We start from the raw sequence: 26,162 nt of genomic DNA, 5'->3' as shown, positions 1-26,162 counted from the left end.
TTACTGTAGTATAATATATACACACATTAGTTTAGCGATGTGGGAACTATTCAAGCTGAAGTGGCCAAAAATATTTTTTCCTGCATGTTTCTGTTCAGGTTACTGAACCTATGATCTCCCATAATGCAGTTCTGTTTCCCCATGGGCAGGGCTTCTTCCTCTGGAAGAGGGTGGCTCAGAGACGGACAGCCTCTATGAGAAGGAGGGCATGAACCGACTGGTTTACTACTTGTGAGTGTGACGCCGTGAAGCCCAACTCTGGCCTGATCACTGACAGTGACATTACATCTGAGCAGGAAGTGGCTGAGTCATAACTGTTTTTGGGTCACAGCAGTAAGAGTGGTTCCTCTCTCTCCCCCCAGTCGCCGCGGCCGTCGTTGGAACCGCTTCTTCCGCAGAAAGTGCCACACGTGGGTAAAGTCCAACGTCTTCTACTGGCTGGTGATCCTGCTTGTGTTCCTCAACACCCTGGCCATAGCCACGGAGCACCACCACCAGCCCGAAACGCTCACCATTGTGCAAGGTCTGTCCTGCGGAGAGACTGCGGCTGCTTTTCAGACGTGATTTAAAGTCCGGCTTTAAATCATACCTGTATCAATCTATAATAAATGAGTGCGATACAACTTTCTATTTTAAAAGCTGACTGTCCCTCTTTATTTCCAGTCTTGTTGATTCTCTCTCGTGCGCCGCCACTGGCCCGAGTCGTTCACTTCCTATTCCTGTTTTCCAGACAACGCTAACAAGGTGCTGTTGACCCTCTTTGCGGTGGAGATGTTCCTCAAGATGTACGCCTTCGGCCTGCCGGCCTACTTCATGTCCATCTTCAACCGCTTCGACTGCTTCGTGGTGTCCGTGGGCATCCTGGAGATCATCCTGGTGACGCTGAACGTCATGTCTCCCCTGGGCATCTCCGTGCTCAGGTGTATCCGCTTGCTGCGTCTCTTCAAGGTCACCAAGTACGTAAAGGTCACTGGGTTCTCTCTCTCTCTCTCTCTCTCTCTCTCTCTCTCTCTCTCTCTCTCTCTCACCAGGCTCCTCGGTTCACGTGTGAGATGGAGCGTTTGAGTAAAGATTGGGGGCCTCGTTTACAAAAATGTTCTTAAACACACTCTTAAGATCACTTCCAAAGATTGTGCTTATGCTTGATTCAGAAAAGGATACACAGATTGTATGACTATTTTATGAGGAACCAGATTTGGATATAATAATTATTTGAGACACACGAGGAAAAACAGCTATGTTCCCCAATATTCTATTTGCAGAACAAAATGATTCTTTCATATGTTTATGTAATTTTCAGTGAAAAATTTATCAGGGATCTGCAGGAGTGTTTTTTCTGGCTTCTAAAAGAGTTAAAATATTTCTAATACATATTTGACTCAGGTCAGATGAAGATCAGGAGTAAGTTTATATGTGTTGTTGGTGAGGTCATGGAAATGTGAAGCTGCTTTGGGACTTGGTTAACTATAGATGCAACGTTCCCATTACAGGATTTAACTTGTGTTATTATTTGTGTGTCCAGCATGCTAAAGTGCTTATTTTCTACATATCTCACATTGAATATATGTTCCACATATTTACTGTGACAATTCAGACTGTCCCAGTCTACAGCACAGATGCAGTATCTGACTCCTGATCCAGAGCACTCCACACTCACTCCACAGAGCTCACACTCCCCTCCCTGTGTCTCTGACTCCCTGTGTCTGACTCTCTCTGTCTCTGACTCCCTGTGTCACTCACTCTCTGTGTCCCAGGTATTGGACATCGCTAAGCAACCTTGTCGCCTCCCTGCTCAACTCCGTGCGCTCCATAGCCTCCCTGCTCCTCCTACTCTTCCTCTTCATCGTCATCTTCTCCCTCCTGGGCATGCAGGTGTTTGGAGGCAAATTCAACTTCCCGGACCAGGAGGTGCGACGCAGCAATTTCGACAACTTCCCCCAGGCTCTCATCAGTATCTTCCAGGTACCCCCTTCCGTCCTGCACTAACACCTTTCCCAAACACCACCCCACCCACTGCTATCGATGTTGGGCCAGTTCTTGCCAGTGGGAGAGAAATAGATTCCAGGGAACTGATGCTATAAAAGAGCTGGTATTTAAATGTAATTAAAAGCGGTAAGTTGGATGTGGTAGTCAGGTAATTCATCTGCAGTAACATGTACTGTTTACCATCTTGGCTTTGTTGACCTAAATATGCAGCGGGTGCTTAGGAGAAACTTTATGGTCATGATTATTTTGATCACTTTAAATTAGGTGATTGTTATATAACATAAATTGCGGCTTCTTTTACTGTTTAATGCTACAAACCCTACGGTGCTATGTGCTAGTCTAACTGTCCCCTGCTAGGTTCATTTTGTCATCATCTGTGTTTAAGAAAGACTAAACCGTTCCTCCTGTTGTGATCAGATACTCACAGGAGAGGACTGGAACTCCCTGATGTATAATGGAATCATGGCTTATGGTGGACCAGTCTTCCCAGGAATCATGGTCTGCATCTACTTCATCATTCTGTTTGTCTGCGGCAACTGTATCCATGACAAATTCAGAAGCTAGTGATCTCATTGAGCTGCTATTTATTAGAATCAGGTGTGCCAAATTATAATTGAAATGAAAGCTTACAGCGTTGGACAGCCCTGCTCTAGTACATTTCTAGTTTAGTTGTGGTTTATTAGTGGAGGTTTATTTGTAAAGTCCTGTTGGCACAGAACATGGTTTGCGCAGGTTTGTGCCTGTGACACCCTTGTTTCTGGTGAGGTTGGTTGAGGTTGCTGCTGCTGATGAGAGGCATGATTCAGTCTGTGGTTCTGGAATGTTCTGGACATGCACGTCTGGGCTGGTATTGTTTCTTTGAAGTCTCGTCCTGCACATGAAGTCTTCTGGCCATGTCCTGTGGACAACCTGCGGAGCAGAGCCTGACCTCAGCGAGGGAGAAGCTGGAGAAGGCGTCGAAACTGCTCAGCGTGAGGGAGACTGCTCATGGGGGGGAGACTGCTCAGAGAGCGTGAGACTGCTCAGGGAGAGGGGGAGACTGCTCAGTGAGTGGGGAGACTGCTCAGGTGAGAGGAGACTGCTCAAGTGAGGGGGGAGATGCTCAGGTGAGTGGGGGAGACTGCTCAGGTGAGAGGGGGAGACGCTCAGGTGAGTGGGGGAGACTGCTCAGGTGAGTGGGGAGACTGCTCAGGTGAGGGGGAGACTGCTCAGGTGAGAGGGGGAGACTGCTCAGGTGAGTGGGGGGAGACTGCTCAGGTGAGAGGGGGAGACTGCTCAGGTGAGTGGGGGAGACTGCTCAGGTGAGAGGGGGAGACTGCTCAGGTGAGAGGGGGAGACTGCTCAGGTGAGTGGGGGAGACTGCTCAGGTGAGAGGGGGAGACTGCTCAGTGAGTGGGGGAGACTGCTCAGGTGAGTGGGGGAGACTGCTCAGGTGAGAGGGGGAGACAGCTCAGGTGAGTGGGGGAGACTGCTCAGGTGAGAGGGGGAGACAGCTCAAGTGAGTGGGGGAGACTGCTCAGGTGTATGCAGGAAACCACTCAGGTGAGGGCAGGGAACTGCTCACACTGTGAGGTTTTCTAATATAAAAGAGTAGTAATCAAATATGGCCCAGTGAGGGAACATTACACAACAAAAATGGACCCCTACCATACCCCTTTTACTGACAGTGCAGGTAAGTACTGGAAACAGGTATCTCATAGGGAGTTGACAGCAAAAGAGAAATAGGTAGCTGTTTATATTGACTGTCCAAGCCTATTTTTGTTATAATTCCTTTCTCTCTACCAATACCTCTTCTTTCTTCACTCCCTCAGAACGCTCATCCCTGACAGGTCAGAGGAGGAGAAGGCCCTGCTGCAGAAGAAGCTGGCGGAACAGAGGGCTAAAGCAGAGGGGATCCCCACCACAGCCAAGGTCTGTCCATCCCGAAAGATGTGGTTCTGTATTCTATGGTAGGGTGATTACATCAGTCAGTCTGTCCTCTGTTAGAATGGTTCACTATTCTATGGTAGAGTGATTACATAGGTCCGTCTGCCCTCTGTTCGGATGGTTCACTATTCTATGGTAGAGTGATTACATAGGTCACTCAATCCCTCTGTTAGAATGGTTCTCTCTCTTCCTGGAGAATGGTTGATAAGGGCGTAATGGTCGTTCCATGTTTTAAGGTTGTCTGCAGATTTTCGATTGCACACTGTATTTCTGCGCAGGTAGGATAGTGCTCCTTTGATTGGTAGTAAAATGGAGTATAGTAATAAAGTATGTAATTTTTCAGCTGAAAGTGGACGAGTTTGAATCAAATGTAAATGAAGTTAAGGACCCGTTCCCTCCAGCTGATTTTCCAGGTAAATTATTCTTAAACCAACTTTATTATCCTCTGTGTTAGTGTGTAGAATCATATGTTCAAACCAGTAACAGGCAGCTACACATAAACATTAAAAATATACCTGAGTCACATAATTATTTGAAAATTTTAAGGCTTTAGACTCAAGTAAAATCCCTGCAGATTGCACTTTTCAAAACACAAATCTTCTTTCAAATCATTGTGCATTTTGGTAAGTGTCATGTTTCATTAAAAATTCTCAGGGATTTGTAGGAGCATACCTACAAGTAACTATTTAGATGTACCAGCATTTAAATAGTTAAAGTAATCTAATTGACCAACAGAATAGGTAGAACAAATCCACTTGAAAGTCAGTGACCTTCCAGGACCACATGCTCTCTGGGTTTGCTGGCTCTGGTCTGGTTTGCATCGTCAGATCGAATAATGGTTTCACCCCGCTGTATTGGGCAGGTGACGATGAGGAGGAGGAGCCAGAAATCCCGATCAGTCCCAGGCCCCGCCCCATGGCAGACCTGCAGTTGAAAGAGAAAGCGGTGCCCATGCCAGATGCCAGTTCCTTCTTCATCTTTGGACCACAGAACAAGTCAGTACCCCACGGAACCCCATCAGGAGAGACAGGACCACATCACCTTCACCAAATATTCCTCTTCTTATTGCAGGACACAAAACTAAACTGAATATCTTAAAAACGAAAATAATGTTTATTTCACATTTTTGCATTGGTGGGCTCATGTTACTATGCTGTCATCACTTATGACTTATCTGACTTATCCAGCTCCCCTTACTGATTGAGGCTTGAGACAGCAGGGACTGCAGGATTATTTACAGCAGGGCAGCCCAGTCCCGTTCCTGGATATCTATCATCCTGTAGGCTTTTGCTCCAACCCTAATAAAGCACACTTCATTCAACAGCTAGAGATTCCATTGAGCTGCTAATTAGTAGAATTGGGTGTGTCAAATTATTGTTGAAATGAAAACCTACAGGACGGTAGGTCTCCAGGGGCAGGGTTGGGCTGCCCTGATTTAGAGGTTATATGCTGAGTGGTTTTACCCAGCAAAGTCTTTCGCAGAAGGCAGGTGGTGAGGTTCAGGTCCAGGTTAATGAAGTGGTCTCAGTGTTGATGACTGAAGTTGATAGAGTGGTCTATACGAAGGCTGAGTTTAATGGAGCAGTCTCTGTGGTGATGGTATGGTCCAGAACACTCTGTGATTGGTCTCTGCTGCTGTGACAGGTTTCGTAAGCTCTGCCACCGGATCATCAACGCCACCACCTTCACCAACTTCATCCTGCTCTTCATCCTCCTCAGCAGCATCTCTCTGGCTGCTGAAGATCCTATTGATCCACTGTCCTTCAGGAACAAGGTCAGCTTCCTCTACCAATCGCCATTATCCATGTCCAGTTCACCTCAATTTCTAAAGAAAGGTATGATTCAGCCCAATTATAGCAGGGTTCTCAAAATGGCATCCTAGAGGGCTGCACTGTTTGCTAGTTTTTGATGTGTTTCAGCACTTAAGTGCACAATTTGGGCCATTGTTTGGCTGCTGATTGAAAGGAAACCACAAACACCTGCAGACACTGTTTGAGAGCCACCTTTTGGGTTATGTTACTATCATTACGACCCCACCGATGGTGAGACAGTGGCGGAGGGTGGTCCCGGGCTGAACAGACGTGATGAACGCAGAAAAGCTTCAGACGTCTTCATCTCTTATTTCTCGGCCCATCCCACCAGATCCTGGCTTACGCTGACATCGTCTTCACGTCAGTCTTCACCGTTGAAATTGTGCTCAAGGTAAGAGACTTTCTGTAAAAGCCCGTTGGTTTGCATACAGATGTCCCAGGCTTGTAGATCCATCTGACCTTGCGTGACCTTGTGCGTGACTGCAGATGACTACATACGGTGCCATCCTGCACAAAGGCTCTTTTTGTCGGAACTCTTTCAACATCCTGGACCTGATTGTTGTGGGCGTGTCTCTCCTCTCCATGGGAATGGAGTAAGTTACCCAGCTCTTTCAGACAGTAGTCATTTTATACATAAAAATTGCCCATGCACCGTGATATCTAAACTGAACTTGTTGAATGCATTTATTTCAGTGATAAATACAAAAGGTCAGGATAAACATGAAGACAGCTGAGATATCTAGGAGGAATGGTTCATAAAAAAAGACACAGATAAAATTTATGTTGGTTGCTTGAGAGTGGAGGTGTGACGGCACTGTTGGTCCTCCACAGATGTGTGACACGTCTCGTTGCCATGGTTTTCTCTCCTGCAGGTCCAGTGCCATCTCCGTGGTGAAGATTCTCAGGGTGTTGAGGGTGCTGAGGCCCCTGAGGGCCATAAACCGAGCCAAGGGCCTGAAGGTGCGGCTCCATCACCTCCACCCCCCCCACCCTCCCCGCACATTTCAGCTTCTCAGATAGTCAGACAGCACTTTGAATGGGGTGGATGAGCCTGCAGAAAGACAGGAAATTCCCTGAAGAACCTGATGAACTGATATTCCAGTCCAGTACAGGGAACTGCATCAGTATCCCAGCAATCAGTGTCTCTGGTCAGGGAACAGGAAGTCTGATGTGTGTGTGTTTGCCTCCTGTTGATTAGCACGTAGTCCAGTGTGTGTTTGTGGCCATCAAGACCATCGGCAATATCGTCCTGGTGACCATGCTGCTGGACTTCATGTTTGCCTGCATTGGCGTACAGCTCTTCAAGGTGAGAGAACATAGAAGTGCTCAGCTTTAAAGATGCAAGCCAGTGCAGGCTGACTTAGTGAAATCATTGGATTTTCAAAATCTAAATGTGTTTCAGCTATAGTGGTAAACCAGTCCTAGATGTAACTCCATGTAATTGTTTTATTACGGGTATGAGTTTATTACTTCAGAATTGTAACTGGAAGTGAAGTATGTCACTTGACAATTCATTTTCTTCTCTTTCTCCAGGGCAAATTCTACAGCTGCACCGACCCCTCTAAGATAACTGAGACGGAGTGCCAGTAAGGAAGGGCCTTCAATGTCTTCAACCAGCAGTTATATTACTGATCCATTCCTATTCCCTATATAACTGATCAATACCTACTCCCTATATAACTGATCCACCCCTACTCCCTATATAACTGATCCACCCCTACTCCCTATATAACTGATCAATACCTACTCCCTATATAACTGATCCACCCCTACTCCCTATATAACTGATCAATACCTACTCCCTATATTACTGAGCCCCCTCTTTTTACCCCTCTGCTAATCAGTGTCATTTGTTTCCCAGTGGAACCTTCATTGTGTACAAGGAGAACGCTCTGCAGGACATGGTGGTCCGGAACCGCGTGTGGGTCAACAACGACTTCAACTTTGACAACGTGCTGAACGGCATGCTGGCGCTCTTCACCGTGTCCACATTCGAGGGCTGGCCACAGTGAGTGTGGGGCGTTTGAGGGCTGACCACAGTGAGTGTGGAGCGTTTGAGGGCTGGCCACAGTGAGTGTGGGGCGTTTGAGGGCTGACCACAGTGAGTGTGGAGCGTTTGAGGGCTGGCCACAGTGAGTGTGGGGTGTTTGAGGGCTGACCACAGTGAGTGTGGGTGTTCGAGGGCTGGCCACAGTGAGTGTGGGGTGTTCCAGGGCTGGCCACGGTGAGTGTGGGGCGTTCGAGGTTCGAGGGCTGACCACAGTGAGTGTGGAGCGTTCGAGGTTCGAGGGCTGGCCACAGTGAGTGTGGGTGTTCGAGGGCTGGCCACAGTGAGTGTGGGGCGTTCGAGGTTCGAGGGCTGACCACAGTGAGTGTGGAGCGTTCGAGGTTCGAGGGCTGGCCACAGTGAGTGTGGAGCGTTCGAGGGCTGGCCACAGTGTGTGTGGGGTGTTTCAGGGCTGGCCATAGTGAGTGTGAAGCCAAGGTTCGAGGGCTGGCCTCAGTGAGTGTGTGGCGTTCGAGGTTTGAGGGCTGGCAAGTATGTGTGGAGCGTTTGAGGTTCAAGGGCTGGCGACAGTGAGTGTGGGGTGTTCCAGGGCTGGCCACAGTGTGTGTGGAGCATTCGAGGTTCGAGGGCTGGCTACAGTGAGTGTGGAGCGTTTGAGGTTCGAGGGCTGGCCACAGTGAGTGTGAAGCGGGACATCTGATCTCCCTCTCAGACTGAAGCCTGGGCTCTCACGTCTCAGCCCAAAATAAAACCAAATCAATCAAATAATCAGCCCTGGCTGTAAAATCTCGGGTGCTTCCTTACCAAACATCACATCACTTTCTTGACATTTATTTTGTTTGTGAAAATGTGATGGTACTGTGTTTCCTTTGTGTTGTTCTGCAGGCTCCTGTACAAAGCCATTGACTCAGACGTTGAGGACATGGGCCCCGTTTACAACAACCGGGTGGACATATCCATCTTCTTCATCATCTACATCATCCTCATCGCCTTCTTCATGATGAACATCTTTGTCGGCTTCGTTATTGTCACCTTCCAGGAGCAGGGTGAGGAGGAGTACAAGAACTGCGAGCTGGACAAGAACCAGGTATACCTGAGCCACAACCAACCCGGAGGCATTAATGCTTAGCCCCGCCCACACATGGCACATCACCACTGGGCACACCTGTGTGGTCTTTACCTGCCCAATCAGAGCATAACACCAATGATTATTAGCCTAGCTGTTAAATTAATAGAATCTTAATGCAGCAGCAACAGATCAGTTGTTCTTTTGTAGCTTTATTTTCCAGTAGCCATATCAGGAGGCCCCAGTAAAACACAGGAAATGCATGGAGGCAGATGATCAAATTACTGATAATAGCAGAAAGGTGACAGATAAGGTCTTTTATCTGCTGATACTACAGTATGTGTGTTATTTTATCTTAATGGCACACCTCCAGCTGTGACCTCTGACTGTTTGACCTGTGACCCTCAGCATCAGTGTGATGCGTGTTATTTTATCTTAATGACGCACCACTTATTGTACATCACTTTGGATAAAAGCATCTCCCAAATAAATGTAATGTAGTGTAGCTCCAGCGGTGACCCCTCCCTTTGCTTGACTTTTGACCCCCAGCGTCAGTGTGTGCAGTATGCCCTCAAAGCACGCCCCCTGCGGTGCTACATTCCTAAGAACCCTTACCAGTACCGCGTGTGGTATGTGGTGACGTCCTGCTACTTCGAGTACCTCATGTTCCTGCTCATCATGCTTAACACCCTCTGTCTGGGTATGCAGGTATGCACAGAAACACCACTGACCTGGTCATGCAAATAAATGCACTCAACACCACTAACCTGGCCATGTTGGTAAACAAACTCAACACCGTTTTAACTGGGCCAACAGTTAAACAAACTCAACACCATTTAACTGGGCCAACAGTTAAACACACTCAACACCATTTACCTGGCCATGTACGTAAACACACTCAACACCATTTAACTGGCCATGTACGTAAACACACTCAACACCATTTAACTGGCCATGTACGTAAACACACTCAACACCATTTAACTGGCCATGTACGTAAACACACTCAACACCATTTACCTGGCCATGTACATAAACACACTCAACACCATCTACCTGGGTAAGCAGGTAAACACACTCAACACCATCTACCTGGGCAAGCAGGTGAACACACTCAATACCATCTTCCTGGGATTTCAGATGCATACAGAAACACATTGTACCAAACATGTCTCTTTCATTCATTTTGCCATTCACAAAACTGACTGGTCCCTCATATTGAATGCAGCTGGATTTTAGATACAAAGCCCCAGACGTTGCTTGTTGTGACGGTGCTTTTTTTCCCTCCAAACATGCAGCACTGTAACCAGTCAGACCATGTGACTAAACTCTCTGACACTCTGAACGTAATCTTCACTGTGCTCTTCACTGTGGAGATGATCCTCAAGCTCATGGCCTTCAAAGCCAAGGTGAGTGTCTTGTGGCAGTCTGTTAGGGTAACTACATTTCCCATAAGTTCCAGTTCCAGTTCATTGGGGGCAAAAAGCAGCAGGATGTTTTTTCCATGGTTGTGAACACTGCAGCGATGGGTGTTATCACAACCAGAGAACCTGCTCAGGAATGCATTGCATGTGTCCCTTCCTCACACCCTCCACTGGAACCCCTCCGTCTCTTTGTGTAGGGATACTTTGGGGACCCCTGGAACGTGTTTGACTTCCTGATCGTCATCGGCAGCATTGTGGACGTCGTACTGAGCGAGATCGACGTGAGTACTGCACCCGTCCTGTCGGCGTTTCCCAATGGGAGAGGTGACGGCCTTCTTATTCTTTCCAGGCAGTACTGTCTTACTGCTGTGCTGTGACTGAAATGTGTGGGGCAGTCATTTGAATTGCTGTTCTTTGGTTACGTGCAGGACAGGGGTTCCCAAACTGTGGGTCATGACCCCATGTGGGGTCGCCTAAAAACTATGGGGGGAAGAAAGTTAACAAATTTTTTGTCTCTTTAAATAATTCAAATGTACGTAGGCTACTACACGTGGAAGATCACAACAAGCCAACTATAATAAAGCAGTGAGGCACGAGAGGTTGTGGTATATCACCAATATAGTCACGGCTAAACGGTTCTGTTAGACACAAGGCGTGTGTGTGGGTGGGGTGTTGGGGTCATGTAAATTTGCGAGCATCCATTTGGGGTCGCATCAGAGAAAAGTTTGGGAACCCCAGGTGTAGGAGAGGCGCTGTTCTTTGATAACGTGGCCTGTGTTTATTCGATGCCCTCACCCAGAGACACACAGTCCAGGCCCCCCAGGCTGCAGGCCATTTCAACAGTAGCTCACAGGACATGGTCAGTAACGGTGTCTCGCACCCCTGTCCACTGTCGTCTCACGCCCTGGTCTCGCGTCACGAATCCATCCCCACCTCACTCATCGTACCGCCCCATCCACCCACATCCAACATGCGAGCATACCTGTGTGACCTCACACATCACCAGTGGACCACTCTGAGGACACAAACAGTCAGTTATATTGCCCTTATGCCCTTCTTCAATAGCGTTTTCCACGGAGCAACAGGAAATAACAGCTCCGTCATCTTAGTGTGTTATCTTATTCTCTGCTAATAGTGGGTCTTAGAGAGTAACAGGAAATGACAACACCTGTTATTCCAGTGTTCAGTGGAATTTACCTTGCTGAAAGACAGGAGATTTGCACCTGAATATAGAAGGTCACCTGACCAGTTTCTAATGCTCTTATCCACGATTTAAAAAAGCAACCAGGAAATGGGCCAAAAGTGTGATGAACAGTGGAATCAAGAGAGATCTTACATTATTACTGCAGTCCAGGGTAATGAGTTAGAACAGGAAAGGGTAGACAGGAAACTACAGAACAGAATGCAGTCTTATCCAAAAAGTGTTTCATTAAAGGCATACTATGCAGGATTTTTAGCCTTGCGGTGGTCCTTTGTTTGCTATCAAAGAATTCTCCTCCTCCATCCTCAATCCTGCCCACACACCTCTGTTTTTATATTTTATGTTTTTATATGTTTTTATTTTTATATCTCGTTTTTGATAGCTTTCTCATCGAGGAAAAGCAGTTCCAAGGTTGACTCTGGTTTTTGAACAAGCCCTGTTGGCTTGTTGTTTTGCTTCGCTGTACTACAAACGCTCCTCTGAAAACCTGTTCCCACCCCACAGGCTCTGTAGCCACACCCACACCTCCCCACACAGAAAAGAGTGTCACACCGAGAAACGTCCCAAGCACATCTTAATAAGAAATACAGGCAGAGGAGCATGGATTCGGCAAATGTGCACAGAGACAGAGATAGCCAGTGCATCATAGATATGACTGAACATTGTTATTTTATAGTATGTTCAAGGTAAAAATCCTTCATACTATGCCATTAGAGTACATCAACATTTCTCTCAAGTAAAAAATTCAACGCTTTTGGGAGAGAGCTAATTGTGCACAGGTCTTCTGTTTTTTTCCATTGATACAAATGTGTTCAGTAATGGAGGTGCTTTGGGAACCATACACCTTACCTGCCTATGAAATAAAGATTATTTTACTGTGCTTCAGAAAGGAGTAGATCATAAATTAATGCAAAATAAATGTAAGGTAATGTAAATAAGGTACATACAGTATGTTAGCATTCACACAGTGAAGTACACACAGGTAAATGATGGTCGGTAGCCTGCATGCAGAGCAGCCTGACAGCCCATCGTTAGGGTCAGGTGCTGGGGGCTGTACCCTGAGACTCACTGTGGACCTCCTCACCCATCTTCAGCCATGGTCACCTGCTTTCACCCTTCTCTCTACTTCTGTTTCTCCACCCCCTCTCTCTCCTTCCCTACCTCTCTCTCCCTGTCTCCCTACACCTCTCTCACCCCCTCTCTCCATCTCTTCCTCTGCCTTTCTTTCTCTCTCCACATCATAGTACGTGATGGTCTCTCTTTCCCATTCTCTCTAAGTATCCACACCCCCCCACAGGCCCACCAACTGAAGCCTTCCAGAGCACCCCTCCTCCCCACACCAGCTGAGCACCCCGTCCTGACAAACTCTCTCTCTCTGTCTCCTCCTCCAGAGTGCTCTGGCTGCTAGCGGCGGACTGTACTGCCTCCACGGCTGTGGCGTAAATATCTGCTCCACTGCATGAACCTTGCGGTGACCTCACTCCTGTTTCTCAATACTGCTGTTGGCTCCGCCCCTTTTCTCTGCAAGACGTGACACTGTGCATGACCAGGAAGTACTAACACCCCTTCCTCTGCATCAGCAAACACATCCGACCCAAAGCCGCCAATGCCTGGTGTCCAGGTATGGCCTTCTGGATCTCTGCTGCAGTTCTCTTAGAAAGCTTTATCAAGGCTAGTACCTCGGGTTATTGGAGTCATTTGGTAATAACCGTAATGGCAGAAATGCGTCCGAACAGTGATCATCGTGAAAGTGTTCGACTCTTTGGGGTAAATCACAAGAGAAAAGGACTGTGGGAAGGGACAGAACTGCAGCTGGTTCACTTTTTCCACAAGGACAGTGGGACTTGTAAACAGTGGCATAGCTTCCCCAGCATTCGGTGTGATGGTTTACAGTTCACTGACAGGAGGGGAAAAGCTTGTAAAAGTGAGAGATGGGCTTCTCTGCATGTAGACTGCATGCTGAAAGAGGAGATTCACTCTACAGGGGTCACATGCAGAGGATGTTTCCTGGGATGCTGATAATTTAATTTAAATTAAATTAAATGTATTTGTGTTTTGTATTTCATAATCATTAATCATACATATTAGATCTTATTTATCTTATTTATCCACCAGAATTTGTCTAGCTAGAGTCAGGTCACACAGCTATCTTTTTCACAAAGAGCAAAGATCTTGTTCAAAATTTTTACATCCCTTTCTGTCTTTTATTCAACCTGATTAGTCCAAGGTTTGGGTCTTGAGAAAAAATAAGAAGGGGAGCCAAAAGTTAGGTTTTTAGGGATGATTATTATAATATGGCTTATTGTGCTTGTGTAAAGACGTTCTTGAGATGCCAGTGAAGCTTCATGTGGATTTGAAGAGCTAAGATTAGCTGATCAAACAGCATAATTAGTGTGTGTTCCTTTTCAACAGCATGCGTGTGTCTCTACTCAACGAGGTAATCAGTAACAGTGCCTAACCCTCCAATCAGGAATTCTAACAAATACAACACACAGTACCGGCTACAAAAACCAAACTCGTGCAGCAGCCATTTGGCAGGAAGACCAAGCCTTATCACCTCCAGGTACTCCGGTTCCCTCCCACAGTCCAAAGACATGCAGGTTAGGCTACTTTGGGGGGAAAGCAATAACAGGGCGTTGCTGTAAAAGAGCGTGTGTGCTCAGTCAACCTACCCTGTATAAATGAATGTTAATAAACACCATTCCTGGGGCACAAAACTTTTGGAAATCCTCACCAGGAGCACCAGCAGTTCAGGGGAATCCCTTCAACAGCAGTGAGGTTTGGTACAGCTTCCTGCTCCCCTATAAGCTCTCTTTCTTCCCCAAACAACAGAAATATGGGTACATTTGAGCAGTGGTGGCTGCTGAGCTGAAAATCGAGGCAGAAAACTTCACTGGTCTCGACTAGTCTGTTACTGGTCTCGACTTTGAAAATGACTGAAAACAAGTTGAGTTCAATAATCAGTCTAAAGCTTTTTTAAACTTTCAGCTCAATAGCCGCCATTGCGTTTGGTGGCCGTAAGGTGCATCCCCAGACTTCAGTACCAGGCGGAACACCGTAACCTACAGAGTAATTAACATGCTTAACACCCTGCTAATCCTGATGTGGACTTGTGCTCGATGTTGTAGGACGCGTAGAAATAAAGACTGTGCTGGCAATAACCAATCAAATCTGTCTTTTTCATTAGGAGACAAACCCCATGCAGGCCATTGCAGTAAGTCTTCATACATAAACTTCACTCATTTCTGTCTGTTCTGAGTGTATGTGCTTTAGAGAAGATTATGTATTAATATCTAAAACTATTTATTATTATTACTATCTATTTCCTGTATTTTGTTGTTTCCAAAATGCATATATGAAGCTAAATTTTTGTAAATTGCATACAAATATGTGCAGATCTAGTTAGAGTGGACATACAGTAGTTGTATTTGTAATCCTTAAAATGTTTCTTTCCATACCTATTTAATGTTTTATTGCATTACTATGAGCATTTGGTAAGAGACAAATGTATAATTGTGCTCTAGCCTTATAAAGCTATATTTAAAGTAAAGTTAATCTCTCCATGGCTAAATCTGCAATGTTCAAATTTGACGAACCTTATGAGCATTCAAAGGATGGGGCCAAAGTTAGTTCTGTGGCTATGGATGCTCTATCCTTTCGCATGCCTCTTCTGAAAATACATAAACTGCAATACAACACAAACTCCGGTGGCCACTCAGAAACTGCTGCAGTCGGGAGGTAGAGGACGGAAGGAACACAGGAATTGAGTATCTGGCTGCTTTACAGAATCTTTGTGAGTCGTGTGTGCTGATCCGTGCTCTCGCTCGCTCTTGTTCCGGAAGGACGCGGAGAACGCGCGGGTCTCCATCACCTTTTTCCGGCTCTTCCGTGTCATGCGGCTGGTGAAGCTGCTGAACCGATCGGAGGGCATCCGAAACCTGCTGTGGACCTTCATCAAGTCCTTCCAGGTGAGCAGAGAGAGCCTGTCCAATCAGACAGATGATAGGGTCGGGGTTAAAACTGCTGTAGACCTTCATCAAGTCCTTCCAGGTGAGCTGAGAGAGCCTGTCCAATCAGACAGAGGATTGGGTTGGGGTTAAAACTGCTGTGGACTTTCTAGCCCTTCCTGATGGGTGGAGAGGGCGTGGCCTCTCAGAGGGAGGCCAGGGGTGGAAAGGATGCAGGGAATTCAAGCTGATATCCAGCCCAGTGGTAGATAGGCTGGCACAGAGAGGGGGTTACAGTGTGACTTTAAAGATATGAATGCACTGGAAATGGAGATGGTCACAATTCAGAATCGTTTGTAATTTGTCCAAGTACAGGATTGTTATTTATTAAAAACCACTCACAAGGGGGCCAGTTGAATTGTATTCACAGGTTCTGATGGTGTGTGCGTGGGTGTGTTTGTGTGTGTATCTCTGTGTGCACTGCAGGCCTTGCCTTACGTCGCCCTCCTCATCGTCATGCTCTTCTTCATCTACGCTGTGATCGGGATGCAGGTAAGAACTGTGCCGCGCCCTGTAAAGGTGTACAGTAGCTGCAGTGGAGCCGGTGCACACAGACTCACTCTCCTCCGCCCGCCCGCAGGTGTTCGGTAAGGTAGCTCTGGTGGACGGCACGCAGATCAACCGGAACAACAACTTCCAGACGTTCCCTCAGGCCGTGCTCCTGCTGTTCCGGTGAGCCACCGCTCAGGATTCTGCCGTAGATTTGTGGGCCAAAGAGGAAGGCGTCATCAGCGTGACTTCTTACTGGCTCAAAACTCAGCCGTAGATGTGTGAGGGTCCAGACTCTGATATAGGTGCATACATTTGTGTTCACCCGTGCAGTACAAAGTACCTCTGTAGTGCATATAAGCTGTTTTCTCCTCCACGGCTAATTTCTACCCCATATCCCCAGCTAACGTTTTGTGGAAAAATGCTACTAATGATACAAAAGGTGATTTAAATGATAAAGTACTCAAGTGCATAGTAAAAATAGAATGATATGTGGAACAGATAATGCGTACAGGAATGGAAGTAGGCACCGCACAGTAGGCCGCGTATGGGGTGCAGATGTGGGGGTGCTGTCTCCTGCACAGCTGTGCCACGCACAGTAGGCTGTGCATGGGGGTGTACAGCGTTGCAGATGTGGGGGTGCTCTCTCCTGCACAGATGTGCCACGGGAGAGGCGTGGCAGGAGATCATGCTGGCCAGCATGTACGGCAAGCGCTGCGACCCCAAGTCCGACTTCCTGCCAGGGGAGGAGTACACCTGCGGGGCCAACTTCGCCATTTTCTACTTCCTCAGCTTCTACATGCTCTGCGCCTTCCTGGTGAGCATCATGTGACCGCCGCATCCTGGTTCAGCCAATAACAGCTCTCCATTCTGGGATGTAGTACATGACACCTAAATAAGCATGTCCTGCTATTGTCTGCATATGGGAATGTGTAGGTACTCATGAAGCATCAGTAAACCAGTCAGCAGCCAATATAGTGAAGAAGTGTGGCGTTCTGGGTAGGGAACTGGGCTTGTACAGTAACTCACTAGGTGTTAATAATCAGTGAAATGCATGTTTACACCAGTGGAGGATTGGTTGGCCTGGTGTAAACATGCATAGCCGGGTTCTAGAACACTCTATAGCCGAGTTCTTCCCGAGATTTCTTCCCATTGGGGAGTTTTTTATCGCCACCATTTGAGGGGTTTTCTCCTTACTGGGGAGTTTTGGATTTGTGCTATTTGGGGGTTCAGGCTTGGTTTTTGTTCTTTATATGCTACTCTGTAAAGCGTCTTTGTGACAGTTTTCACTAAAAAGTGCTATACAAATAAAATGTATTTGATATGATGTTAAACACATCAAGTTTTTGGTCTGATTAATTAACAAACGCAGAACTTAATTGAGCTTGTATGGACCCTGCTGTTTTTCTTTTGCAGATCATCAACTTGTTTGTGGCAGTCATTATGGACAACTTTGACTATCTGACACGTGATTGGTCAATCCTTGGTCCCCATCACCTGGACGAGTTTAAGAGAATCTGGGCGGAGTATGACCCTGAAGCCACGTGAGTGTGTGGGTCACGCTGTGGGAAGGGTAACCCCTTCGCTAGTGACCCATTAAACACTGCCGTCAGCAGAACTTTAGAACAGAATAATGTAAGACACAGGGCTGCTTCCTCTTCACTCCAAAGGCAAGAGGCTTATCTCTGGTGATTTACCATACCAATGTCACATGCACACTCTTCTCACCATGTTTATATTTGCAAGTCTAAATTTGTACGTAAGTTCTGGGTCTTGTTTCACAGTTAAACCACATTAGTAATTTAGCAACTCTGCAAACAGATTCTCTCTTGTCTAAAAGTGCTGCTAGCCTGGTATATAGATAGTGAGATAGTGTAACACTGAGTGCAGTGTGTCCTCCTGTCCTGTAGGGGGCGAATCAAGCACTTGGATGTGGTTACTTTGCTGCGGAGGATCCAGCCTCCGCTGGGATTCGGAAAGTTCTGTCCTCACCGTTCTGCATGCAAGGTGTGTGAAGGAGAGAGACTGTCTGACCAGGAGGCAAAGGAGAACTTGATCTACATTTAGAAAGCCAATAGAGTGGTTTGTACTATTGCACAGAGCCTATAACTCGATGCAGTTACTATCAGAGATATACATTCTCTGATCTGGAATTATTGTATCTATGGGCTACCTTGTAAAACAGGGCTGCCCAACCCTGGTACTGGAGATCTACTGTCCTATAGGTTTTCATTTCAACCCTGATTCACACCAGATTCTACAAATTAGCAGCTGAATAAGATCTCTAGCTGTTGAATGAGATGTGCTTTGTTATGGTTGGATCCTACAGGATGGTAGATCTCCAGGAACAGGGTTGGGTAGCCCTGCTGTAAATCATATAAGGCTATAGTTCTGACATGTATAATCTAAGTAGTGTGTGGAATATTAGTAGAAGGAGTTGTAGAATTAGTAGAAGAATTGATTAAAAGTAAAATTTTCTGAACAATGACACTTTAAGGCAGTCTAATGTAGATCTTTCTAAACCATCTGCACAGTGATGCTGACAAATCTTTGTGTGTGTGTGTGTGTGTGTGTGCGCAATCCAGCGGTTGATATCAATGAACATGCCCTTGAACAGCGACGGCACGGTGACCTTCAATGCCACCCTGTTTGCCCTGGTCAGGACCGCGCTACATATAAAGACCGAGGGTGAGTAGCTCTCCTCAGCTCCAGCGTTCTGCTGCGGCCTGGAGCCCAAAACAGCCTGGTGCCGCATGCGATCCGGAGCCACACACAGCCTGGAGCCACACACGGCCTGGAGCCGCACACGGCCCGGAGCCACACACGGCCTGGAGCCACACACACCCCGGAGCCGCACACGGCCTGGAGCCACACACGGCCAACTAGGATTAGAGGGAAAAGAGAGAGAGGAGGCGGTATTTGGTCAAAGAGGTTTGGAAAAAAAAGGGCCAAAATGAGTTGGAAGTTCCTGTAGTTAACTACACCTCAAAATGACAAAAAAAGTAATTAAGTACTGCAACTACTACACAAATTTGAATGCATTGTAGTTTAACAGAAAACTGCTTCAAAATGTAGACTACTGGTTTAACTACATGTAGTTAAACTACTGGCCAACACTGAATTTCAGTAAACAGATCATTGGAATTCAGAGGATAGTTTATTCTGCATGTTGTACAACCTACCGCTCAGACGTGACCTCATAGGGTACGCAGGGTGCTAAACCCGATGCAGTTATTAACTGCTGGGTTCCGTATACCTGAACCCTGCTGTATCTCTCACCTGTGCTATCTGGGACAGGTAATTTTGAACAGGCCAATGAGGAGCTGCGAGCCATTATCAAGAAGATCTGGAAGCGTACGAGCATGAAGCTGCTGGACCAGGTCATTCCCCCCATTGGAGGTGAGCCAGCGGGATCCAGGCCAGACCATAGGGCTAACCAATGCTAAAACACCCCCTCTGGTTATGAGTTAAGCCTCCCCTGTCATAACATGCTCAGGTCTGGGAATCTGAAGTCAGCAAAGCATGTCAGAATCCAGTGATGTGAATGTGTAGTTGCTCACTTTGATGATGTCAGAGGACAAGGTGACCGTGAGGGGGTAATGTCTCGTTTTGATGATGTCAGAGGACAAGGTGACCGTGAGGGGGTAATGTCTCATTTTGATGATGTCAGAGGACGAGGTGACCGTGAGTGGGTAATGTCTCGTTTTGATGACGGCAGAGGACGAGGTGACGGTGGGGAAGTTCTACGCCACCTTCCTCATACAGGACTACTTCCGCAAGTTTATGAAGCGGCAGGAGGAGTACTACGGCTATCGACCCAGCAAGAAGAACAAGAACGCCCCGGAGATACAGGTGCTGTTTCCCTTGTGCATGTTTCTACAGCTCAGCTTCACCTCCCATGCATGTTTCTCTACAGCGCCCCCTATGCATGATATTACAGCCAGGCATCATCTACCTTCATCCCTCATTTCTCCCTCTCTCTCTCCTTCCCTCTCTCCCTCCCCATCTCTCCCTCTCTCTCCCCCCCTCCCCCCTCTCCCTCTCTCCTTCCCTCTCTCCCTCTCTCTGTACTGCCTCCATACTGCCTCCTACAGGCAGGGCTGCGGAGCATCGAGGAGGAGGCAGCTCCAGAGCTGCACAGGGCCATCTCAGGAGACCTGATGGTAGAAGAGGAGCTGGACCAGGAGGAGGGTGGAGAGGAGGGCATCTACAGGGTAAGAGACAAACCCACATCACATAATTACAGCATTACCACTACCACATTACCACAAACGCAACACCTCAACATTACTACCGCATTACCACAAACGCAACACCTCAACATTACTACAGCATTACCACAAACACAACACCTCAACATTACTACAGCATTACCACAAACACAACACCTCAACATTACTACCGCATTACCACAAACGCAACACCTCAACATTACTACAGCATTACCACAAACACAACACCTCAACATTACTACAGCATTACCACAAACACAACACCTCAACATTACTACAGCATTACCAAAAACACAACACCTCAACATTACTACAGCATTACCACAAACACAACACCTCAACATTACTACAGCATTACCACAAACACAACCTCAACATTACTACAGCATTACCAAAAACACAACACCTCAACATTACTACAGCATTACCACAAACACAACACCTCAACATTACTACAACAATACCAAACACAACACCGCAACATTACTACAGCATTACCACAAACACAACACCTCAACATTACTACAACAATACCAAACACAACGCTGTAACATTACTACCGCATTACCACAAACACAACACCGCAACATTACTACAACAATACCAAACACAACGCTGTAACATTACTACCGCATTACCACAAACACTGCACCTATAATGTAGAGCAGCTGTAAAGGGGAGACACAGGCCTCTCCACAGGAGGGTTACAATGCGCACCATTCTCTTTCCAGAGAACCGGGGGCCTGTTTGGTGACCACGTGGACCCCTTCAGCTTGGAGCCCAGCAGCCCCCTGCACACGCAGGTGACCAGCCAGCGCCCCCTGCAGATTTCTGACAGTCGGCCCGAGGACATCGAGTCGCCCCCAGACTCTGTCTTCCTGCCCAACACGGAGTTCTTTCCCATGACGCCCCCAAAAAGCAACACCAACAACAACAACTTGAACAATAACGCAATGCAAGGGTGAGAGCTCCGACTCCGGGATCCTAAAACGGTTTTCAAATATGCCCTTTGCGAACAGATTAGGTGTGAGGTACGGGTATGTGTTCTGAAAAGCATGCAGTACATAGGTGTTTTGTGTTACTGAAATAGAATTGCTGTGTTGTACGGGTTTGTGCGTTTGTGCATCTGTCAGAACACAAAGACCCCCCACATGTGTCTGTCTCAGCCTGCAGTTACAACAGGCTTCACATGCAAGCTGTTGAGTGCTGAGCGCTGATTGGCTGACGGCCCACATTTTGTGTATAGTTTGCTCACGCTCCAGTCCAGTGTTGAAACATTCCTCACTGTGGCACGTAGAGTGACAGCACTGTTTATCTGACTCTGTTTTTGTTCTTCTTCAATTACGTCAATTACAAATGCTCAAACTGTTATACAAGTCCATATGAGTGTTGTTCCAGTTTCATATTTGTACATTTTGAATACAGAGAGGACATGAAGTAATTTGGCTGTCCGATGGAGTGCACGGCTTGTGTAACTGATCTGAGCGTGGGACTGAGTTGTTGGAACGGGCTTGCATTTTTGGCTTCTGCAGGTTTGCTTATGAAAGAGAAGGAAACTCAGAGCTTCTGTCCGCTGATGAAAGCAGCACCTATTTCAGTGAGGACTCAGAACACTGCACAGGTGAGTCAAAAACACCTGAACACTGAGGTAAATCTGACTGTCCTGTCACACATGGTAGTCCATGTCATGCACATGGACTTCCTTCTGTAGCCCGAAAGATGTTTAACTCAGTAAGCGCTAACATTATGTTGCATTGAGAAATATAATTTGGACACCGCGTTGGTACTGTGAAAGATGCAATCCTGTTTCAATACATTTGACCAGCTCTGGTCCTTATATGTATTTATTTGTATGTTTTATAAACAAGAATTTTGAATGATGGTCAGTAGTTACACTATCGTCTTCACTGGTCAAAAAAATCGAAAGTTTAACTTTCATAAAATCTCATTTTCCAGGGTTGCTCACAATTTAGAAATGTTGAAATCCGGATCAGTTTTGTGCATTTGGATTCGATTCCAGCTCTGTGGTTACAGTAAAATTAAAAGCTTCCCAGTTTGTGAGAGCATATCTCTCTGTCCTGTGGTGTCTCTCTAGGCTGCCCCTCATTGGCCCCCCAGCGTGGCTCCGCCCTCACGGACAGCAGCGATAGGCTCTTCTCAGAGGTGGTAGTGAGGACTGACACCACTCAGGTGAGGAGGGGTGGAAGCCCACAAAACACACTGATTTACCTCTTTCCTGCTCGTTTACCCTCCATTTGCTCTTACCGGACATGCGTCAAATAATTGGTGTGTTAGAAATACTTTAACCTTTTAGATGCCTGTAAAATTTTACTAAAAGTTTACAGGCATCTGAAAGTTTACTAAAACAGCACTGACATCTCTATGACTACTAGTACTGGTACAATGTAATTCTATTTACTGAATGATTTCTGCTGAATTCATTGAGTTCTACTGTAATTGTTTTCAATGTCTTCCCCGTAGTTCCCTTATATCCCCAGTAGGGACAATGTTAGCAAGTCACATGACTCCCAGCAGCCAATGGAGCAGAATCCTGTTCCTGCTACTGATCAGCTGATACAAGAGGTGAGCAGAAGTCATTCCGCGCAAGTCCTGCCAACATCCCGTCAGGATGTAAATACATTACATCTGGTCAAATCCTCCAAACGACCTATTTTTACGTTTCCTAGATGACTAGAGACATTTAGTGGTTGTGTGAATTAATTTCACCCCTGAACCCCTTCTTTTGAGGGTGGCCCTCTAGTGGCCACCGTAAGCAGTGACGCTGTTTAGGTCTGCCTCCTCAGCTCACTCACACAGCTCGTCACCGGGGACGGGCGAACACCCGCTTAAATACCCAACAGTAGAAAAGATATTTAAAATATGCACGGTTTGGCTAAACCAACTGGACAACTTAATCTGACTGATTTGCCAATTTAAAAATATAACATTACAAAATTAATCACCATTTCCTGCATGGATTCTTCAAGTTTGCATTGTAAGCAATGTGCTATAGAGTTGTTTTACTATTTCAGCATCACAGTACGATTTACTTGAAGTGCTTTGTACGAACGTGCCTTTGAAATCACTTTTCATATATTTGTTACTGTGAAATGCTTACACAGCATGTTTACTTGTGTCCTCAAAAATTTCTCAAAATGTTATTCTGACACTTTTTTTTCAGATCTTGACGGAAGGAGGTCTGGGCACGTTGGCGCAGGATCCGAAGTTTGTGTCGGTAACGAAGCAGGAAATGGCTGAAGCTCTCCTCGTCGACGTGAAAGACATGGAGTCGGCGGCCATGGCCCTCCTCAACGGCCGTTCGGGGCGAGTGATCAAACGGAAGAAACGGCCCATCCCAACCCCACCTGGCCCCACCCCAGCCCCGCCCTCCTCACAGCTCCCTGGGGCCAGCGGCAACCCATAAGCCCCGTCGGCATGCCGCTGCCTCTGTGACATCACAATTGACAAGGCTTTGTAGGTGACATCACAGGATTATAAAGCCTGATTGCTTACCTTGGACAGGAAATGAGCCCTGATTGGCTGACCCAACCCTGTTTTAAGACGTTGACTGCAGTTGTATTTTAAGCAAACTTGAGGTGGAAAGTCTTAAGACTTGGAACCTCAGACTAGAGAAAAACTACAACAACAAAAAAAACATGTCTTTACGTGATCCACTGCCCACAAGACATAGATTAATGAAATAAAAAGGTAAATTAAGACAACAGATTCATGAATATTTTTCCTTCATGGTTGTTCAAGTTTCTTCATGTTCTTCAAGCGATATTAAAATGACTCATTGCTGAAGGCTAACGGCTGTGTCTTTGAGTGGCAGTTTCGCAGCTACACAAACCTGGAGCTTCAGCTGAGTTTTCTGAAGGTCAGTGAGGGTCAGTCAGGGGCTTGCCGTCCACAGGAAGTGGAAAAAAGGTTAAGCACCGAATACAGAGATTTTGGGTGCCTTTCTCAGTGTTAGAGTCTGCGCTCAACTTTGACTGAATTTAGGCTGATGTTCCCAGTGTTGCCTGAGAGTCTTCCAGATGAATCTTCTGTGAAGCAAAGGCCACTGGGACTTGTTTTTAAGGGAAAGGATCTTGTGCATTAAACTGAAAAATGCCAGTGCTTTGCCCTTTTTATTTGTAGGTTTTATCCAAAACTATTGACAACACAATTTCCTTCATGGCCTATCTCTTCAAACTAGAGAAACTCTGAGGCCTTTGTTCATGAGAGGATTTTTTAAAAAGTGTTGTTCCTTTTTTCAGTACTTTTTATTATATTGTCAAACATGACTGTTGGTCAGTCATTATTTATGAGAATCATTTGCCTTTCTTACAGACCATGCCTTTTTTGATAGTGTGCCTGTTATCTCAATGGATGAATCTATTTTTTAGAAGGTGTCAGTCTCCTTTAGCTTCAGATCTGAAGACTTGCATAAACTCGGGAGGGCTCGTGGAGAGGTGTGCGGAAGGCGTCTGGAGGTAGACATTTCAGGCCTCTCTCCTCGGGGCACGTATCGTTGTCTTCATGCCTGGAGTATGAGGGTTAGGAGGTTGTGCTGTCGGCAAAATACTGCTGAGGACCCACTGCAGAGCACCACATTTCTCCTGCAGTTCAAACCGAATTAACTTAAGGACTCAACATTTTTGCACTTTCTGAAATTGTTTGGAGGTACTTTAATTGTGTGATTTTGAGGGAAATGCTTTTCTGGGGAAGGCTCAGCCGTACTGCAAAGCAGCATCATGTCTCTCGCTTACAAGTCTTAAAGGTGTTATTTTACGGTAAACTTTTGATTGGTCTATTCTGCCTGTCCCTTGTGTTTTCTTGAGCTCCAAGTGCCCTAGCCTATTGGTTGAGTGCTTTTATGCCTTTTTATGCTATTTGGAAAATGGTTTTGCGCTCTCAGTTCCACCTCCCTGACCCATTTCCCTCCCTTTGTAGGCCAAATGTATGCTATGCGTAGCTTTTACAGTATTTACAGTGTAGTTATCAAATTGCAAAAATAAAAATCTTTCAAACCAAGCATACACAAAGTGCCTGTCTGAATAAATTGTCCATGCAGTTTGTGCCAACAATAAGGGCAATATCAAGATTGGGACTTCAACTCTGAGACTAGGCATATCTAATCTAATCCAAACCATCAGACAAATCTAATAAATAGTGTCCTGTACTGTAAAACAAATTATTACAAACTTTACAGTGACAAATTATATTACCACAGTACTTATGTCACAGCTAACAGAAAACATTACTTTGACTTTAATATTGGTACACTTGGCAATGCGTGATATTTTAAATTACAGTAAAAAAAAAAAAAAAAATAAAAAAAAATAAAAAAACTCACTGAGAACAATAATGCATTCATAGTCCTAAAGTCCTATTTATGAACACACAGTTTCAAATATAAGCCTACATCTTTCAAACTAATACAGAGAAATCACAAACGGGTCAGGTTGGAGAAGAGTTGGGAGAAAAAGTCTTGTCAAAGTTGATAAACAACATTATGAATGGCTCCCCATATATTCGGTCCTGAAAACTGAGAGGGCTCTGCTCTATAAATAACCCGGCTGCGACTGCCTGCCTCTTATGGAAAAAGAAGCAGACGTGGAGAGCCGCAGTACACAGGTGAGCCACGCTCTCACATAATGACACAGCTCCCCAAACATCTCAGCTTGCACCACCGTGCACCAGCCAATCGCATGCAAACCAGAGAATACCACGCGCCTGTATCACGAAGCAGGATTAGAGTTCGCTGGACAATCGGGTAAACAGTAAAACCCGGTACTGGTCTTTTTACGTCAGTCTGTGTTGCAGATTTGGGAGGGTTCCGGGTTATACTCAGCAGGGTTATGCACCTTAATCCCACCTTGTGATACACAGCCCCGAAGAAGCACAACTAAACTCACACAGAAAACACACATACGAACGACACACATATCTTCCTTAGCGCTAACACTGTCAACGTCTGATCCGGAGCATGCCTCATTATAATTCGCTGTATTATAGACCATATAACGG

At 46.1% G+C, this 26,162-nt stretch overlaps 1 protein-coding gene across 1 annotated transcript in view; it reads left to right on the top strand.

Annotated features, from left to right (window-relative positions):
- The window catches only part of LOC135234879 (dihydropyridine-sensitive L-type skeletal muscle calcium channel subunit alpha-1-like), a 39,329-nt gene extending 15,457 nt beyond the window's left edge, over positions 1-23,872 (top strand). Inside the window, exons 9-46 of the mRNA XM_064299948.1 lie at positions 150-231; positions 363-523; positions 731-956; positions 1,755-1,962; positions 2,404-2,549; positions 2,870-2,957; positions 3,059-3,072; positions 3,798-3,897; positions 4,256-4,325; positions 4,775-4,907; positions 5,557-5,686; positions 6,055-6,114; positions 6,210-6,316; positions 6,596-6,683; positions 6,922-7,029; positions 7,257-7,309; positions 7,585-7,731; positions 8,617-8,818; positions 9,347-9,505; positions 10,096-10,206; positions 10,419-10,502; positions 12,814-12,861; positions 14,610-14,636; positions 15,265-15,390; positions 15,856-15,921; positions 16,010-16,101; positions 16,576-16,735; positions 17,335-17,462; positions 17,829-17,925; positions 18,504-18,606; positions 19,216-19,317; positions 19,637-19,770; positions 20,013-20,132; positions 20,882-21,111; positions 21,683-21,771; positions 22,246-22,340; positions 22,632-22,733; positions 23,332-23,872. Of these exons, the coding sequence (XP_064156018.1) occupies positions 150-231; positions 363-523; positions 731-956; positions 1,755-1,962; positions 2,404-2,549; positions 2,870-2,957; positions 3,059-3,072; positions 3,798-3,897; positions 4,256-4,325; positions 4,775-4,907; positions 5,557-5,686; positions 6,055-6,114; positions 6,210-6,316; positions 6,596-6,683; positions 6,922-7,029; positions 7,257-7,309; positions 7,585-7,731; positions 8,617-8,818; positions 9,347-9,505; positions 10,096-10,206; positions 10,419-10,502; positions 12,814-12,861; positions 14,610-14,636; positions 15,265-15,390; positions 15,856-15,921; positions 16,010-16,101; positions 16,576-16,735; positions 17,335-17,462; positions 17,829-17,925; positions 18,504-18,606; positions 19,216-19,317; positions 19,637-19,770; positions 20,013-20,132; positions 20,882-21,111; positions 21,683-21,771; positions 22,246-22,340; positions 22,632-22,733; positions 23,332-23,574 (4,439 nt within the window). The 3' untranslated portion in view covers positions 23,575-23,872. The remainder of the gene's footprint in view (positions 1-149; positions 232-362; positions 524-730; positions 957-1,754; positions 1,963-2,403; positions 2,550-2,869; positions 2,958-3,058; positions 3,073-3,797; positions 3,898-4,255; positions 4,326-4,774; positions 4,908-5,556; positions 5,687-6,054; positions 6,115-6,209; positions 6,317-6,595; positions 6,684-6,921; positions 7,030-7,256; positions 7,310-7,584; positions 7,732-8,616; positions 8,819-9,346; positions 9,506-10,095; positions 10,207-10,418; positions 10,503-12,813; positions 12,862-14,609; positions 14,637-15,264; positions 15,391-15,855; positions 15,922-16,009; positions 16,102-16,575; positions 16,736-17,334; positions 17,463-17,828; positions 17,926-18,503; positions 18,607-19,215; positions 19,318-19,636; positions 19,771-20,012; positions 20,133-20,881; positions 21,112-21,682; positions 21,772-22,245; positions 22,341-22,631; positions 22,734-23,331) is intronic.
- Positions 23,873-26,162: the final 2,290 nt, after the last annotated feature.

The sequence above is a fragment of the Anguilla rostrata genome, chromosome 11 (assembly GCF_018555375.3).
Source record: "Anguilla rostrata isolate EN2019 chromosome 11, ASM1855537v3, whole genome shotgun sequence".
Classification (NCBI taxonomy): Eukaryota; Metazoa; Chordata; class Actinopteri; order Anguilliformes; family Anguillidae; genus Anguilla; species Anguilla rostrata.
The sequence above is the reverse complement of the archived record's forward strand: the minus strand, read 5'-3'. Positions and strand labels throughout refer to the sequence as shown.